The following is a 17,031-nucleotide window of genomic DNA, read 5'->3' on the forward strand; positions in this document are numbered from 1 at the left end:
TAGGTTCGGCTGAGTTCTGGGGTTGGGGGTAAAATGTGGAAAATCTTGGAATAAATCATGACCCCCCTATGCTTACTAACCTGACAGAGTGAATCTCTCCTCCCCTTTGAGCGGTTTGCTGGAAAACGAGCTCCGTCCAGTCAGCCACGGTCAGATAGGTTCCTGTATGGCTTGGCTCTGCAAGGCTCCATCGTTGGGGCGAGGCACATTACTGGAACAAGGCTTTTCATTTGAAATTGAGCTTGGCCAAGATGGCCAGAAACCAATAAAAGCATCCTGATCTCTGGCTGCTCGTAAATGCGTGGTCGGTCGATGTAAGGATAAGTGGTGCCTGTTTTGTATGGCGCTTTAACACAGGGCAGAATTAAAGCTGTGACTTTATGATGTCCAATTTTGTTAACTGATTTCTCCTTGGTCCTTTGCTCCCCGATTCTTTTTATTCTGTATACTGGTCATGTTCACTCCTCTAGCATCACTCTTTGCCCTGAACAATAAATAAAGGAAATTTAAGCCAGTATGCTGTATCATTGACTCCACTGCACAGTGGATTATTTGAGTCTTGAGTGTGTTTGTGTTTGTGTTTCCTCTGCTCCAGGATGTTTTCCCCAGACAAGCTGTCCCTGCTCAACCCTCCTGGCTCGGTGCTGGTGTCCTCAGCCAAGCAGGCCCACATGAACGTCCAGCAGCTCCAGAAGCGTGCCGCCACCATCCCGCCCATGGTCAGTGCCCTGCCGCCGTTTCACTGTGGGGCCAATCGGCATGTCTCATTCAGAGCACGTTCCTTTACTGTACGGCCAATCGGCATTTCTCATTCAGAGCACGTTCCTTTACTGTACGGCCAATCGGCATGTCTCATTCAGAGCACGTTCCTTTACTGTACGGCCAATCGGCATGTCTCATTAAGAGCACGTTCCTTTACTGTACGGCCAATCGGCATGTCTCATTCAGAGCACGTTCCTTTCCTCTACAACCAATCATCTCTCACTCTTATCCAGACTAACTCAATGTACAGAGCCGGGGGGGCTTCTGCAGTGATTCAGGTATTTTATTGTGATAAGTTAAATATTGAGCAGTAAATGCCGATTAAAGCGATTATGGTTATGGCCTGTATTATTTTTCCCTTTAAAAAGAGCATGGGTGGTCTCTCAGGTTTACACGAGAGGTGTGACAGATGGCGGTACTCGCCCGGACCCGGCAGCTGCCAGGTTTACAGCGCAGATAAAGTGTGTCTTGTTTTGGAGACGCTGTTGCGTGTGCGCCATGACGAGCTTCCTCTCCCTCAGGTGTCGGCCCCGTTCGGGCCAGGCGGGATGCCCCTGGGCGCCCCGCTCAGCGGCTACGCCATGTTCCAGCACCAGATCAAGGCCGTGCACGAGTCGTCCCACCAGGAGGAGAAGCAGCGGCAGGACCAGGCCGACCCCGACAGGCGGCCGGCCGGCTACCCCCGCTACGCCACCCGGAGCCCCACCATCCTGGACCGGGAGGGTGAGATAACAATTATCATACTTCTTATTTCAGACGCCTTTACAGACACCCAAGGTCGCCTTACAATGGATAAAAGAATACAATAAAAACAGCCAAACAAATAAATAAAGATACACTGTTTTTTCAATGTGTACACGGCATAAACAAGACAGGACAGGAAGTTGTGCGAGGGGGGGGCGGGGGGGTAGAACAGTGACCCTAAGAGTAAAAGGGGGAACACACAATGCAGTGAGAGTTACAGAGTAGACCAGTTTGAACAGGTGTGTTTTGAGGTGGGATTTGAATGCAGTGATTGAGTCCATTGAGTCAAACTGGCGAAGGTGTGGGGGCAAGGAGTTCCAGAGCCTAGGAGCGGTGCGCTCAGATACACACGGTGACCGAAACGCACACCTATGTGTACCTAAATGGGCTCGTGCGTTCTGACGTAGGCCCTCGCATATAACGTGTAGTGTAAGGGGTGAAAGCTTTCCCAGCCGTTGCAGGTTCTGGCGCCCTCTAGAGGTGCGTGCGTGCGTGCGTGCACAGGTGCAGGGCGAGCACTCGCATATTGTTTTTTCCCTGCACATGATTTCTGGAACCATCCTTCCGCAGTTGGAATTTCATAACATTGCACTGCATTACAATTGCTTATCGGACGCTGTTAACAAGAGTGGATAACATCAGCAAAACACTCAGGACTACAAAAGCACGGAATCAATTTCACACGCATGTACACACACTCCTATTTTCTGACACATTCTGACACTATGTCAGACAACATGCATTCTCAGCCCCCTCACAAACCTAACTTTCCTCATTGCCAATTCCAGCAAAACGTTTCCTGTTCCGTTGACTTGATTTGGATGAGTAATGGAGCTTGACTTCCTCAGATCTTCACTTGAAAGGGATTTTTTCTGAAGGCCGCTGAAACCAAGGCTGTGTTTGCGAGCCTGTTTAGTATCCAAGGCCTCAAGCACTCCCTTCTTATATCCATTTGGGCTGAGTGCATGGTCTTCCAAACCTCCAGTTCATAATTCAGTCACTGGGAAATGGTTGTTCTGTCAGGCAGTTTTGCTTTATCTTAAAAGGTTGCTTTGACCACCAAAAGTCCGAAATATAAGTTGCTCAGTTGGTGGTTCACTTAGAAAAGCAGGGAATGTATTCACAACTGTGTATATTCCTGTTTTCTGCTACAATATTTCCAGATTTTTACTCTGGCTCTAAAGTCAGCATTTGATGTATAATTCCCTGCAAAATAAGTTTTTCCTTGATTTTTATTTAGATCTTTAAAGTGTGGTATATTCAGGGACCTTAAAGGAATCGTTTTGATGTCATACTTCTGAGAATTTCATTTGAAACTCAGATTAGTTGTGAACACGAGGCTAGCGCTCTGTAAAAACGGATACGAAATCGAATTGGTCACAGTGAGACGCGTTTGAACTCAGAGGCTCACCAAGAGCAGGCAACTGCTTAGTCACGGGCGCAGCATCGTTCATGCCTCCACACGGTAAAGAGCGGTGGTTAGAATGAGGCTGAACATGGTTTCCCAACCACCAAAATATCAGATTAGCTCATCTTTGTTCACCACAAAGCGGCGCGAATTGGCATCTACGCAGTTAGCTGCATCGGTTTAATACAAAGTTTTCCACTTTGTTTGGATTAAAATCCCTTCTCAGTGAAATCAAGTGCAGAACATGAAGAACATGCTGACGCCTGTCACACTGGAGCTGCCATTTTAAATAAGGAAAGTTTGACGCTTAAATCTAGGGGAGCGTTGCATCGCCTCTTGCAGCGCGTGTTAGCTTCTCCTCCTAAGAGACGCCCCAGAGAGACGGTTACATCTGACACGCAACCCTGTGCTGTAATACGCTTTCCTGTGCGTCAACTAGAGATTACATTTTGAAAGGACTGAAGTTGTAAAGGCTTTGATTTCTTGCCTTAAAGGTGGAATCTTGTGTTGGAGCTCAGTGCGGTACCTCTTGGTACAGCCGCATAATACTTTTATTTTACCAAGAAGGCCCATTTACAATCAAAAAGTGTCATTTCAAGCTAATCAACTGTTTGTATTGTAACTAAAGAAAGTAACGCTAGGCAGGTAAACTGTGATTTTACTCAGCTGTGCCTATGGCATTATTACGTAAACAAATGAGGAGAAGAAACAGTAAGGCAACGTGACCTGGAAGTTATGTAACACAGGAAGTTGGCACCAGCTCAGCGGTCGGCAACCCTGGTCCTGGTTTTTGTTTTTGCCTTAATACAAGCAACCGATTCAGACCCCAAGAAGTGGGGCGAGTTAACCGTGTAATCGGCTGCTTTAGTTGGTCGATTAAGTGCTCAGTAACAACAGAAGCCAGCACACCCAGCAGCTCTCTCATTATTACATTACATTATTGGAATTTGGCAGACGCTCTTATCCAGAGCGACGTACAGTTGATTAGACTAAGCAGGAGACAATCCTCCCCTGGAGCAATGCAGGGCTAAGACCTTGCTCAAGGGCCCAACGGCTGTGCGGATCTTATTGTGGCTACACCGGATTAGAACCACCGACCTTGCGTGTCCCAGTCATTTACCTTAACCACTACGCTACAGGCCGCCCCTCAAGGACCAGGGTTGCTGACCCCTGCACCAGCTGCTCGGTGGTAGGGGAATATGGGGGTCTGCTAGGTGTGTCGAGTCTATCGATGTTGAAGATGTAACAGAGCTGTGCCTTTACCTGCCAGATAAGCCAGCACCAGGTTTTTTCATTTTACTCTGAGCTGATGCAGGTAGCCAGTGGAGGGGGATGAGAAGGGAACTGACAGGACTGGCTGGGCCCGGAGGTTTTAGATCAGGGATGCAAACTCCAGTCCTGGAGGGCCGCTGCGTCTGCAGGTTTTTGTGTTTGCCTTTCAATCAGCAGCCTGTTAAGAACAAGGTGCGTGGACTCTTTAACCAATGTAAGACCAGGACTGGAGTCTGACGCTCCTTATTTAAATCATACAAGCAGCAGCATTCTGGATGAGCTGCAGAGGTCTCATGGCGGAGGCAGGCAGTTGCAGTAGTCCAGACGGGAGGTTGAGTAGGTGGTGAGGAAGGGGCGGTCCTCTCTAGGTGTTAAACAGGAAGAATCTGCATGCCTGACTCACTGGTGGGATGTTCTCCGGGAGGGACAGTTTGTGTCCAGCACGACTCCCGAGATGAAGAGCGATGCTGTGGTGCCTTTCTGGGTGAGCGAAAGCAGCAGGACAGGCGAGGCAGAAAAACGCTAAAAAAAGTGTGGCTGCGTTTATCTAAGCCCCTTTAGCCTCGGTTTTGAAACTGTTGTTGTTTACATTGAAAAATAGCTGCAGACTACACAAAGACAAACGAAAGCTGCCAGCTGTCTAAACCGGCGAGCGGTGTGCCAGTTGGCCTCGTTTTTACCCGAGACAGACATAACACCAACGCAAGGCTGAAGTTGCGCATCGCGAGCGGCCATAAAAAAAAATAAAATATGGAAGCGGACACTTCTCCCGGAGGCGGTAAGCGGGTTTCGTGCGAATAACAAGCTGACGTTTGTTTGGTTTCGGAGGCAAAAGTTCGAAAGCTTCCTCGCTCGCGCGCGATAGCCGGGTTTCCTGACGGCGGCGGTCTTGCGCTTGTCGCCCGCAGGGAAGCCCTTCGCCTACATGCCGTACGACGTGAAGCTGGCGATGGAGTCGGAGGGGCAGTGCCACGGCTCGGGCCGCTCGGCCTCGCCCTACAGACTCTCGCCCCGGGAGCACAGCAAGACGTCTCCGCAGCCCGACGCCGGTGCGTCCCGTTACAGCGTGCCACCAGGTAACGTTAACTACCTTCGGCACAGGTTCCCCCTCCCCCACGATGCCCGAGCAGCAGAGCCCTACCATCATCACTCAGGTGCTTGTACAAAAACACTCTCTCTCTTTTATTCCAGCTAATCCTTACCTGTTCCAATAATATCTTAACTTTTCGTGGTGATTTGATTCTGAGCCATCCATCAGCTTTTTTTAAATGTTTTTTTTTCATTATTACTTTTTATTTGTTTATTTTTTTGGTATGGGTGATCATTCACAATGCTTAATTGGTGGTGGTGTGCTTTGTAGCTGGATCGGATTCAAATTTGGGGGTGGCTGTATTTTTGTTGATGCGTTTCATTCGGTTTTACTAGCCAGTTTTTAGCCACACAGACTTGACAGCTAGCAACTATAGTATTTAAACTGCCATTTAAGAAAAAAAAAAACAAGCAAATCACATACTTAATACTTTCTTCACTGCCCTGGACAGTGCACCCTGTGCGCATGAAGCCAGGGCTAAGTTTCTGTGAAGCACTAGTTTTACCCTAATATTCTGTAGCAGATGCGCATGATTTGAATTAAAATGCAGCTGGATGGTGCATCCAAAACTGCAGAAGCCCCATAGTGAGAGGTGACCAGGTCAGGCAGAAATCCTGCACTCCATGGTCCGCCGTTACACCGTTGACAGGAGATCATCTCTGGCTTAGCCCAGCTTTGCTTGACTGACTCCGTTTCACATCTACCCTTTCAATATTTTATAATGCACTCTATTGATGTAGGTCACACTGGAGGCAATATCTCATTTTGATGAGGTCTAAAATGGAGTCTTATGTCATGTCAAAAAGCAGAGGGGCCAACTCTCATTTCATTACATTATTTTATTTTGCGTAGCCGACATGCGGACAGCATTCATCCGTCACACCCTCAGTTTGCACTCCATGTAGGAAAAAACTGGATGGAGTCAATTGTGAATAGGAGGAGTTTGATGAATTTGAATTTGCTAAGAAATATCTTTGTTGGCACTGACAGGGAGGCAGGTAGTTTAACATGACTTTGCTGACTCATGCTTGCCCACACATGTGAGCCAAGGCATCCGTTGGCTTTTGGCTAGCTAATGGCTAACTAATGTAAAAAACCGAATTGATTTCTTGCACAGATGTGTCAGAGGGCAAAGGCCAAAGGTCTAGCCATTAGAGTAAATGTCCAATGTGATTGAGCTCTTAAACAAGCAGCTCTCATTAGGTTCCCTAACTCCTGGATATTAATTAATAAAAAATAAAAATAAATAATCCTCACCCCCGATTGAAATTAAATTCCCTCTGTCTACCAGTGCAGTTCGTTAACCTCATTGCTGCCATTCTTATTATTTCTTTAGAATTTTTTTGTTTCTATTGTGTTTCTTTGCTATGTAGCAGCGCATTGCAGGAAAGGACAGTCTTTGCTACATTAAAGAATATGATTGTTCTTGGTAAATGTCCTCGGGGAGAAAAGCTGTATTTGATCTTAGGTGAAGGGTGTGCCTGTAACACTGCAGCTGTTTTTGTGAATCATGGTTCATAACTCCATTGTTTTTGGAAATGTATCTTAGATTTTTAACGATTAATTCTGTGTAATTCTTAACTTTTTAAGAATTACACTTTCATTTTAAAAAGTAATCCGCTTTGATCTCTGCATGTATTTGTTAATGGGTGTGCATGTTTTGACACTGTCTACTTGAGTAAATTAATAGAATTTCCTTTTCTTATGGGATGAAGGTGCTGTATTTTTATATCTGTGTGATTTGCTAGTAAAATTTTCTGAAGCAGAAATCATTAAACGTTGGTTAAACTGGACAAACCATTTCAGCATCGACGAGATGACGTGTGTTTGTGAAACCGTCGTCTTGGCGGGTCCTTCAATCTTTCCGCCTGTTCTCTCAACCCCCCCCCCCCCCCAACGGTTTCCAGTCCTCCAGCCAGCGCCCAATCAGCTGCTGCAGAGCCTGGCGGACGGGGTGCGCGTGACATTCTCCAGGCACAGCCGACCCGCCAACATTCCATCCCCACCCCCGCTCATTCCCACCTCCAAGCCCTCCGACAAGCCCGCCTTCATCCAGGGAGGCTCCATTTCCCAGGTAAGAGTAGGGAGGGGGAGTGGGAGTGGGATGGGGGGGGAGGGATGGGGAGAGGGGGATGGGGAGGGAGGGATGGGGGGAGAGGGGGATGGGGAGTGGGAGTGGGATGGGGGGGAGGGATGGGGGGAGAGGGGGATGGGGAGGGAGGGATGGGGGGAGAGGGGGATGGGGAGGGAGGGATGGGGGGAGAGGGGGATGGGGAGGGAGGGATGGGGAGAGGGGCAGAGAGGGAGGGAGGGGCGGAGGGAGAGAGGGATGAGCAGAAGGAGGGAGGGAGGGAGGGATGGTTGGACAGAGAGGGAGGCAGGGAGAGGGGGATGGGGAGGGGGGGAGGGAGGGAGGGATGGGCAGAGAGGGGCAGAGAGGGGGAGAGAGGGAGGGATGGGCAGAGAGGGGGAGAGAGGGAGGGAGGGGGGCAGAGGGGCAGATGAATGGAGGGGGAGGGGGGCTACATCCCCGCCTACACATTTGCCTCTTGTCCAAATGTGCCTAATTGATGGGCTGCAGCTTGAAAAAAGTGAATTCACTAATTAAAATGTAACCGCTATTTTATGTCACTGTCATGTGTTGCCATGCCTTCAAGCCCCCTTACACCCCCACACACGGTTTATAAATTTATATTCAACAGGAGAAAAGAACCGTTATCTCGGTCCACACTGTAGTCTGCTTGACACTTCTTAGCAGCGAGGTTTGCCTCTGCTAATAGTACAGAGCGACAGCCTTTCAGCATGCCGCAGGGCGAGATCCTCTTTAACCGAAGGGGGATTTTTACAGAACTGGAATATGTTCAACTACATAACCTTCAACCTGTAACATTTTGTTCTCGGTATCCCATGACGAGGGTTACAGAGCAGGCTGTAACTTCTCCCCCGCTTTTTCTCTTTTCTGCGTTTTTTTGCCATTTCAGGGAACTCCTGGCACGTACTTGCCTTCCCACAGCCAAGCGGCTTACGGTCCGGAGGGAGTGAAGAGTTCTGTGGGCTCCATATCCATGGGCCTGCCGAGGCAGCAAGACCCTGGCAAGCCTGGTGAGAGGGGGCCACGTGTAGGGGTGGGGGGGGTTACCAAATTCACAAATCCACACCAGAGGGCCAGAGGGGGGCACTGCCAAATGACCCGCATCGATGATGTGGAGCCCCTTTGCATGGCCAACCTGGCTCTGTCGACCTGCCACCTAATCGTCCCCTGATTCAATTGGCTAAAACACATTTCTCCCCACCTCAGCTCATGTGTGGTGAGCACTCTGCCGCAAAATGGCCGCCGTTGCGTCACCCAAAACAATCTGCTGCACGTTGGTGGGGGTTGAGGCGAGTTTTCCCCCTCATCGCTGTAAAGCCCTTTCAGTGTGAGAAAAGCGCTTCAGTAAGTATTCAGAGCCCTTCACATTTTGCACACTTTATTGTTGTAGATGAAATTTTTTATGAATAAAATTGCCATTTTTGCCCATGGAAATTACAGTCAATAACCCATAATGACAAAGTGAAAACATGTTTTTAGACTTTTTAAGTTCTTGAGTGTAGATTGATGGGCAAAATTTTATCCATTCAAAATTAAATCTACTACACAAAGTGCAAAAAGTGAAGGGGTCTGAATACTTACTGAAGCCACTGCATGTAGCGCTTTTCTCTCACACTTGCCTCACCCTCCACCAAGTGTGCAAAAAGTGAAGGGGTCTGAATACTTTGTGAAGCCGGTGTGAATGCGGCCATCTTGTGACGCTGCCTCTCTCGACAGTGTCCTACGTGAAGCAGGAGGAGAGCTCGCCGCGCTCCGGCGGCCAGACGGAGGGGCTGCTTTCGCGGGCGCAGTACGAGGGCGTGGTCAGAGGTACGCCACTCCCGCTAACGCTGCCAGGCTTCCTTCTGCGTGCCGATTGGTGGAGTCCGACGGGCCGCGCTTCCCTTAACCCCTTCAGTCCCAGGCCCGATACGAAGCGGCTCCACCCAAATTGAGAAGGTTGAGAATTTAGTAGGGTTTTAATAGGGGCTCAACACAATATATAGCAGCCATTCTGATTGGTTGAGAAGGGATAAGGTCATGAGTTCCATATGGCATGCTTGGGACTGAAAGGGTTAAAGGCCCTTCTACTTTCTGGAAAAGAAGATTGTACAGGAGCGTGTATGTCAATCACTTATATCTGTCCATTGCCCAATATCGTTTTCGCACAGGGGCACGCATCCACATCTGATGTCCCTCTCCTCACCCTTCAATAATCGCCCTGAAACATCCGTTTCACTCGTATATATGTCATATCATTGCTCATTTACCTCAAATCATGAATTATTCACACCAGCACAGACACGCACACGCACACACATACACATACACACACACATACACACACACACTCACACACAAATCTCCTGCCCCCATCGCCCCTCCCCACTCCAGAAAGAATGCGTCACGCACGTGAAGAAGCTAAGACGCTTTCACAGCGGGAACGCAACCGCCCTCCCGAATGTTCACACCACTCAGCCTCTGCTCCCCTGAGGGAGGTGTCCTTTCCCTGTGCCCGTGACCCACTGACCTCCATGGCCAAACTGTGGCTGTGCACATGGGTGCTGTTCTGTACTCCCGGTTCCCAACTTATTCTCTCCCTCTCTCCCACTCTTCCTCTTTCCCTCTCTTTCCATCCCTCTCTCACTCTTATTCTCTCTCTCTCTGTCCATCTCTTCACCTCTCTCCCTCTTTCCCTTTCTCCATCCCTCTCTCACTCTTATTCTCTCTCTGTCTCTCCATACCCCACCTCTCTCCTCTCCCTCTCTCAGGAAACCCCATGACTGGCATGCAGGAGGGGAGCATAACACGTGGCACCCCGGCTAAGATGGCCGCCGACGCCCCACCATTCCGCGGAGGCTCCATCACGCAGGTAGCTCACCCGCCGAGTCCCGACACCCAGCCGCCCGTCCTCGCTCTCCCCACAGAACCTCTCACTGTGCACCATTTCTGTGATGGAAGAAGCTTCATGTGTGTGTGGGAGCCAACATTACACTTCCTGCGTGTATGGACCGATTTGTGCTGCACTGACTGTGTGTTTTGGGGGTTTGTGCTGCACTGACTGCGTGTTTTGGGGGTTTGTGCTGCACTGACTGTGTGTTTTGGGGGTTTGTGCTGCACTGACTGCGTGTTTTGGGGGTTTGTGCTGCACTGACTGCGTGTTTTGGGGGTTTGTGCTGCACTGACTGCGTGTTTTGGGGGTTTGTGCTGCACTGACTGCGTGTTTTGGGGGTTTGTGCTGCACTGACTGCATGTTTTGGGGTTTTGTGTGGGTACAGGGGACGCCGGCCCTGGCCCAGTCCAGCATCGCTGCAGACCTGCTGAAGGGAACCATCACCAAACTGGCCACAGAGGAGCTGGGCAGCCCGGAGAAGGGCCGGGGGGAAGCCTCCTCCAAGGGGCACGTCATCTACGAGGGCAAGAGCGGCCACATCCTGTCTTACGACTGTAAGCACTGCCCATATCACCAAGTTGGGGGGGGGGGGGGGTGGATAAGAGGGTTACAATCGACCCAATATTACCAAACAGGCCAAATAACCCCCCCCAATATTACGGCATGATGATGAGAAATAGTTTCTTATTGTTAAAATGGGGATTTCATGTTGTGCCTAGGATATGCTGGGATACCCCTACATGGTTGCAGTTCATTATAACATTCAAACATTCTGACTGCCCTTGACTTGAGCACAGGGGAATGAGGAGATTTTTTTTGTTTTGGACACCATTGTCCTGCCTTTATTCCAGTTGACCTGCCTCATTTTCCGATGCAAGAGAATGGCAAAATAAACTAAACGTTTGTGAATGCACTTTCTATGTCACTCAGGATAAAGTGTCTGCTATACTTTGTAATATTGCTACCATGTTGCAGTTGATTTCAGTGCAAGAAGGCTGTGTCACCGTTCTCATAACTCCCCTGTTTATGTCTTTATTCCATTTTCACATGCAAGAGAGTGACAATAAAACCTTTTTTTGTGAGTGCACTCTAAGGCTAAGAGTGTCTGGTATACTCTTAAATATTGCTGCAATATTGCAGTTGATTTCAGCGCAAAAACACTGTGTATCATCCTGTAGCTCTTCTAAACCAGAGTATTGAGTCATTAGTCATTAGTGTGTCATTAACACAGCGTCTTAACCGCTCTCACCCACAGCCATCAAGAACCCTAGAGAGGGTACACGGAGCCCCAGGACAGGGCAGGAGCTGAAGCGCTCCTACGAGATGATGGAGGGCTCCATAACCAGGGGCCACCCTGTCAGAGAGTCCCCCCATTACGAAGGTAAGACCCCGTCTCGCTTCCCCCAAAACCTTCCTGCAGCGCGGGCAACACCTCAACAGTCACCAACGGTCCAGTCTCATTTTTTTAATCTCGTTTTTGGCCATAATATTATCTTCACATGTGGACGATGAAGTTTTTTTCTAATCTAATTATGATAATATTTTAATATTTCTAGGTCTAATAAGCCGTGCCATGCCTAGAGACAGCCCTCACGCCGAGGCCAAGGACAGGACTGTGCTCACCGGGTCCATCATGCAAGGTGAGGCCTTCTGGCGTTCCGCTCGGCCCCCCTTGGAGCACCGAAGGGTCACGGCTGCTTTGAATGAGTTGATCAGTGAAAGTGTTTGGTTCGATGTCGAGCAGGGGGTGGGCGGTTGCAGTCCTGTAGGGCCGGTGTGTAGGTATTTGTTTCCACCAATTACTAAATGAGCCAATTGGCTGTATACACTGGTTTTCTCGTAGACTTCTAAAATGTTTCTAATAGGGTCACAAGGACAGTCTTCGGCCGTTGTTTGTGGCCTTATGAAAAATGTTTCTTTCCTGTTTTTCTTCACTGAACTAACAGGCACACCCAGGACAGCGGCGGACATGTTCGAGGAGGGTCACAAATACGGTAAACAGATCAAGAGGGAGAGCCCCCCCATGCGCTCCTTCGAGGGAGGCATCACCAAGGGCAAGCCCTACGAGGGCGTCAATACCATCAAGGAGATGGGCCGCTCCATCCACGAGATCCCGAGGCAGGACCTGCTGGGCCAGGACAGCCGCAAGACCCCCGACATGGCGCCCAACAGCCGCTGCATCATGGAGGGCTCCATATCCCAGGTATGTGTCCCTTTCAGACGGGAACCTGCTTCGCGTGTTTATCAGCGAGCGGTAGGTAAAGATTTTGGTATTTTGGCAAGGACCTGAAGTCTGGGCCGACCCCTAGTTGAAGAAACATTTCCTATTCATAAGTCTATTGTAATGTCTACACTCAACCTGCACGGTACAGGCTTACTTCTGGGGCTTCACAGGCTTTTTTGTGTTAAAACATTGTTACAATCCCTTCCTATCATTGAAAAAGGCTCACTGACATGTTGACTCACCCTCTGCCTGTGTTTATAGCGTTTCAAAATAAACAGTTGACGGCCCAACACTCTGTACCAAAACATTGTATTCTTGGTCCTAATTGCCACAGCCAATGGCGTTTCAACGTCAGCGCCTTCACAGAGAAGGGGGAGGGATAAACAGTTGTGTTTTGAAGGTGTTTGTTGCTGCAGTTCCTCTCTTGACCGTCAGAAGTCTGAAATGTCCTGTTGTACCTTTAAGTCAACGCGTATATGATCCCTCCGCAGGGAACGCCACTCAAGTACGAGAACAGCGGCGTCAGCCAGTCGGCCATCAAGCACAACGTGAAGTCCCTGATCACCAGCCCGGCCAAGATGGCCCACGGGATGCCCCAGCTGGAGGCCATGGAGCGGGGCAAGTACGAGGAGGGCGGCAAGGGCCCGGAGCGCATGCGTCACGCCTCCGTGGTGAACTCCGCCACCTCTGTCCTGCGCTCCACGCACATGGAGGCCGCCGGCAAGTCGCAGCCCAGCCCCGGCATCTACGAGGACGCCAACGCCCGCAGGACCCCGCTGAACTACAGCACCAGCTCCATCTCCCGCGGGTCGCCCATGCTGGGCCGGGGGCAAGAAGGTATCCCATCAGCCATCCTGTCCACTGCAGGACCTCGGGTTCCTGCACCTAAAATGTTTTTTGCTGAATCTGAAGGTGTTGACCCTCTAAGGCAGTGGTGGGCAGTTCCAGTCCGGTGTGTATGCAGGCTTTTGTTTCCACCAATTACTCTGGCTAAATGAGCAAACTGGTTGTATAGAAGACCACTAGTTCGCCGATTAGATCATAGTAAGACCATATCGTATATGGATACAAGAACGGTCTTTGACTGTCGTTCATGTGCTTATCAAGAAATGCATCTAAAATGTCAGATGGCATAAATGTTAGGGGCAATTGAGTAATTAAGGCCACTGGTGGTGGTTGAGGAGAGTTTCCCCCTCATCACTGTAAAGTGCTTAGAATTTGAGAGATGCAACTGGAATTATTATTATTATTATTATTATTATTATTATTATTAAGAATGTCTGTCACCCTGACAGGAAATATGTATGACTGGTTAGCACATCGAGGCAAAAAGGCAGTATTTATTTTGTCATGGAACTGGTTGAGATAGTGTGGCACATATGGGTGAGTGGGTGTGTACGGTTTTAATTCGGCCCCCTCTCCGTTCCTCCCCACAGGGAGCATAACGTCCGGGAAGCCAGCCAGTCACGAGAGGAAGAGCACGCTAACCCCGACTCAACGGGATGTCATCCCGGCCAAGTCCCCCGTGTCTGGGGGTGACCCCTTGTCCTCCCACAGCCCCTACGAGCCGCACCACCGGCCCGCGCACCCGGGAGAGGTGTTCCGCGCCCACTTACCCCCCCACCTGGACCCCGCCATCGCCTTCCACCGCGCCCTGGACCCAGGTGGGGGCGCTGTTCCTTCCACACACCGCTGCCTGCCCAAACATGTACCCCCACCGACACAAAAGTGCCATTTATCGAAGGTTGCAGAACGTTTCGGCGTCACAATTCATTTTGGTCACGGTCTGATCGCTGATATTTTTACAGTGTGGTCTAGTTGCATGAACCCAGCCTGAGGTCTATGGCTTAGGCTTGCATTAAGTTAGACTTGGATATGTCCTCTAAGTTTATTGGTTGATGAAAGCTCACTTACTCTGGGCTAATGTGAATCTCACTTGTGTAGTTGAATGTGCTTTGAATTATGGGTCAATTAAGACAGTGAACAAACAAACATATTTTATATTTTCGGGTGAGATGTTAAACCGGTCATTAAAGAACCCATGCCACTCTTGGCAAAGAGTAGGGAGTTCCCCGGTGTTCTGGCTAAACTCCCAACCCTGGCTCTTTCAACCTACCACCTAATTATCCCCTGATTTAGTTGGCATCAGCCTCACCTGATGTGCGGTGAGCGTTCTGGCACAAAATGGCAGCCGTGCATCACTCAGGTGGGTGCTGCACAGTGGTGGTCGTTGAGGCGAGTTTCCACCTCATCAATGTGAAGGGCTTTGATTCTGAGAAAAGTGCTCTATAAATGCAACTATCGATTCTACTTCATTTTGTGCGAGCGGCACAAGGAATAATCGGCGTTTCTCTCGGCTGGGCTCGTCTCTGCTGACGTGAAAGACACGGAGCGCTTCGGTAAACATGCTTGGCCTCACTCTGCCCTCCCCCTCCCTACAGCTGCGTACCTCTTCCAGAGGCAGCCGTCCCCCACGGGCTACCACAACACCTACCAGCTGTACACCATGGAGAACACGCGGCAGACCATCCTCAACGACTACATCACCTCCCAGCAGATGCCGGCTATCCCGCGACCGGATGTCGCCCGGGGACTGTCGCCACGGGAACAGCAGATCGCCATCCCTTACCCGCCGGGCGTGCAAGGTACTGGGCGTGGCCGGCCCTTCAGTCTGGGGCGGGTCGGGTGTAGTTTACCAGACTGCGTGCTTGTGTGAACTCTAGAGGGCTACCTTTTCCAGACACCCAGAAGCAAATGACCCTCAAAATCAAATGCTTTAAAAAAAATAATAATTCAAAACACAATTCTTTCTAGATTTTAGGGCTGTGGCGATTAATATACGATAATTAATAAATGGGGTACTCAGCCAAAACTGTAAAAATGTACACAGTAAATATAACATACCACTCCTTCCTGTATGATCATTTGATCCGTTTTTATACTTGCTGCTACTTGAAGCTGATTCATACACAGAGAGGAAAGAACAGATAAATTTGTAAAAGAACCATTCTCCTCCCTGAGAATAGTAACTAGTTCAAGGCTTCATTTTAGACATTGTTTACGGTTTATAATGATGGGTTACAGAGTATACAGATTCATTAGTGTGCGTCTTCTGCATGGATATACTGCATGGTGAGGTTTAATCTTGGATACCATGCAGAGCTATCTCTTCCAATCTGCTTTTAGAATCTAACAGAATAAACTGTATTGTAGTTAACTAGTCCACTGCAGAATTTAATCGACTAACAGCCCTAATTTACTTGTTTATATAGTCATTGGCTTGATGTAAATTATGGCATTAATTTCTAGATGCAATTGTTTAATTTTGTGCACATTAAAAAAAAAAAATTAAAAAAAAATTCAAATGTTAAATTGACATTGATTAAATTTGATTGGGAAGAGTGCGGGTGAATTCTAAATGTACGGTGTACATATTTTTTCTGAATTGAAATAGATTTTGGATTGGTTGGTTTTGGTTGTTCACCCTGGCCGTTTGCTTCTGTCTGAAAAGGGATTATTGATCTAGCCCAGATGCCTCCCGCTCTCCTGTTACCTCACCCTGGGGGGACAGGTACCCCCCCTATGGACCGCATCACCTACATCCCCGGAGCTCAGCCCCCTTTCCCTCCTAGGGCCTTCAACCCAGCTTCCATATCTCCAGGTGAGAAACCCCCACAAGCCCATAAACCACTGCAGCATCGCAGGCCCAGGGACGCGTTAACACATTAACCCCCACACCACAGAAGAAGACAAGGGCAACAACAACAAAAAATATTGACCGTTTGGAATGGCGGGGAAAAACGGATTGTGTTTAATGTGTTAACATGTCTGCGGTGGCCTGGAACAAAAAAAAACAAGTCCGCTGGCTCCTGGCAAATTGGCTGAGGCCTCAAACGCGGCCTGGTTGGTAGAGGTTTGCCAAACCTAGAGTCTCTGTATCCCTGTTCCTGGCCCCATGCCCCCCGGACCTGAGGCAGAACCGGGACAGTCCCCCGCCAATGCCCCCTGAACGCACCATTCACGGGACCTCCTGCCCTGTGCGTAAATGTGTGTGTCCCCTGTGTGTGTTTTTTTTGCAGGCCACCCAGGACACCTTGCTGCGGCCAGCATGGAGAGGGAGAGGGAGCGCGAGAGAGAGAGGGAGCGTGAGCGGGACCGGGAGAGGGAGAAGGACAGAGAGAAGGAGCGAGAGAGGGAGCACAGGGAGAGGGAGCGAGAGAGGGAGCACAGAGAGCGGGAGCGGATGGCGGTCGCCAGCGAGTACATGCGTGCAGGTGAGAGAAAAGATGGCCGCCACGTCCCCGATGCTACACTGCCTGCTCAGTTCAAGAATGCCTTATCAGCACTACATCACTGATTCATAGAAACAAAATGACTGAGGTAATGAACAAACCCACAGTTATTCGTATTGTGTCGTATAAGAAAGGTAGGTAACAATGAAGTTAACCAGAATAACTTTCCTGAAGAAATTCAGACTAATTTGCTATTGCATTACACCATTTGCTTTATCATTTGGTTCACATTTTGATGCCCTTTTCCTGAGTGCCTTATTACCTTAAAGACCTAG

The 17,031-nt window shown here is 49.3% G+C and overlaps 1 protein-coding gene across 10 annotated transcripts in view; it reads left to right on the plus strand.

Annotated features, from left to right (window-relative positions):
* Positions 1–17,031, plus strand: part of ncor1 (nuclear receptor corepressor 1) — an 87,819-nt gene that overhangs the window by 57,698 nt on the left and 13,090 nt on the right. For 8 of the 10 annotated variants that reach the window (XM_061248282.1, XM_061248283.1, XM_061248281.1 and 5 more), the window contains 16 exons: positions 596–719; positions 1,284–1,485; positions 5,095–5,340; positions 7,184–7,350; positions 8,258–8,378; positions 9,085–9,177; positions 10,119–10,219; positions 10,626–10,794; positions 11,496–11,621; positions 11,797–11,880; positions 12,187–12,443; positions 12,956–13,301; positions 13,901–14,128; positions 14,906–15,109; positions 15,976–16,125; positions 16,544–16,738. In XM_061248282.1, coding sequence (XP_061104266.1) covers positions 596–719; positions 1,284–1,485; positions 5,095–5,340; positions 7,184–7,350; positions 8,258–8,378; positions 9,085–9,177; positions 10,119–10,219; positions 10,626–10,794; positions 11,496–11,621; positions 11,797–11,880; positions 12,187–12,443; positions 12,956–13,301; positions 13,901–14,128; positions 14,906–15,109; positions 15,976–16,125; positions 16,544–16,738 — 2,813 coding nt within the window. The remainder of the gene's footprint in view (positions 1–595; positions 720–1,283; positions 1,486–5,094; positions 5,341–7,183; positions 7,351–8,257; positions 8,379–9,084; positions 9,178–10,118; positions 10,220–10,625; positions 10,795–11,495; positions 11,622–11,796; positions 11,881–12,186; positions 12,444–12,955; positions 13,302–13,900; positions 14,129–14,905; positions 15,110–15,975; positions 16,126–16,543; positions 16,739–17,031) is intronic. The other 2 variants (XM_061248284.1, XM_061248286.1) reach the window with 2 other exon arrangements.

Source organism: Conger conger, chromosome 7, assembly GCF_963514075.1.
Source record: "Conger conger chromosome 7, fConCon1.1, whole genome shotgun sequence".
NCBI classification, from domain to species: Eukaryota; Metazoa; Chordata; class Actinopteri; order Anguilliformes; family Congridae; genus Conger; species Conger conger.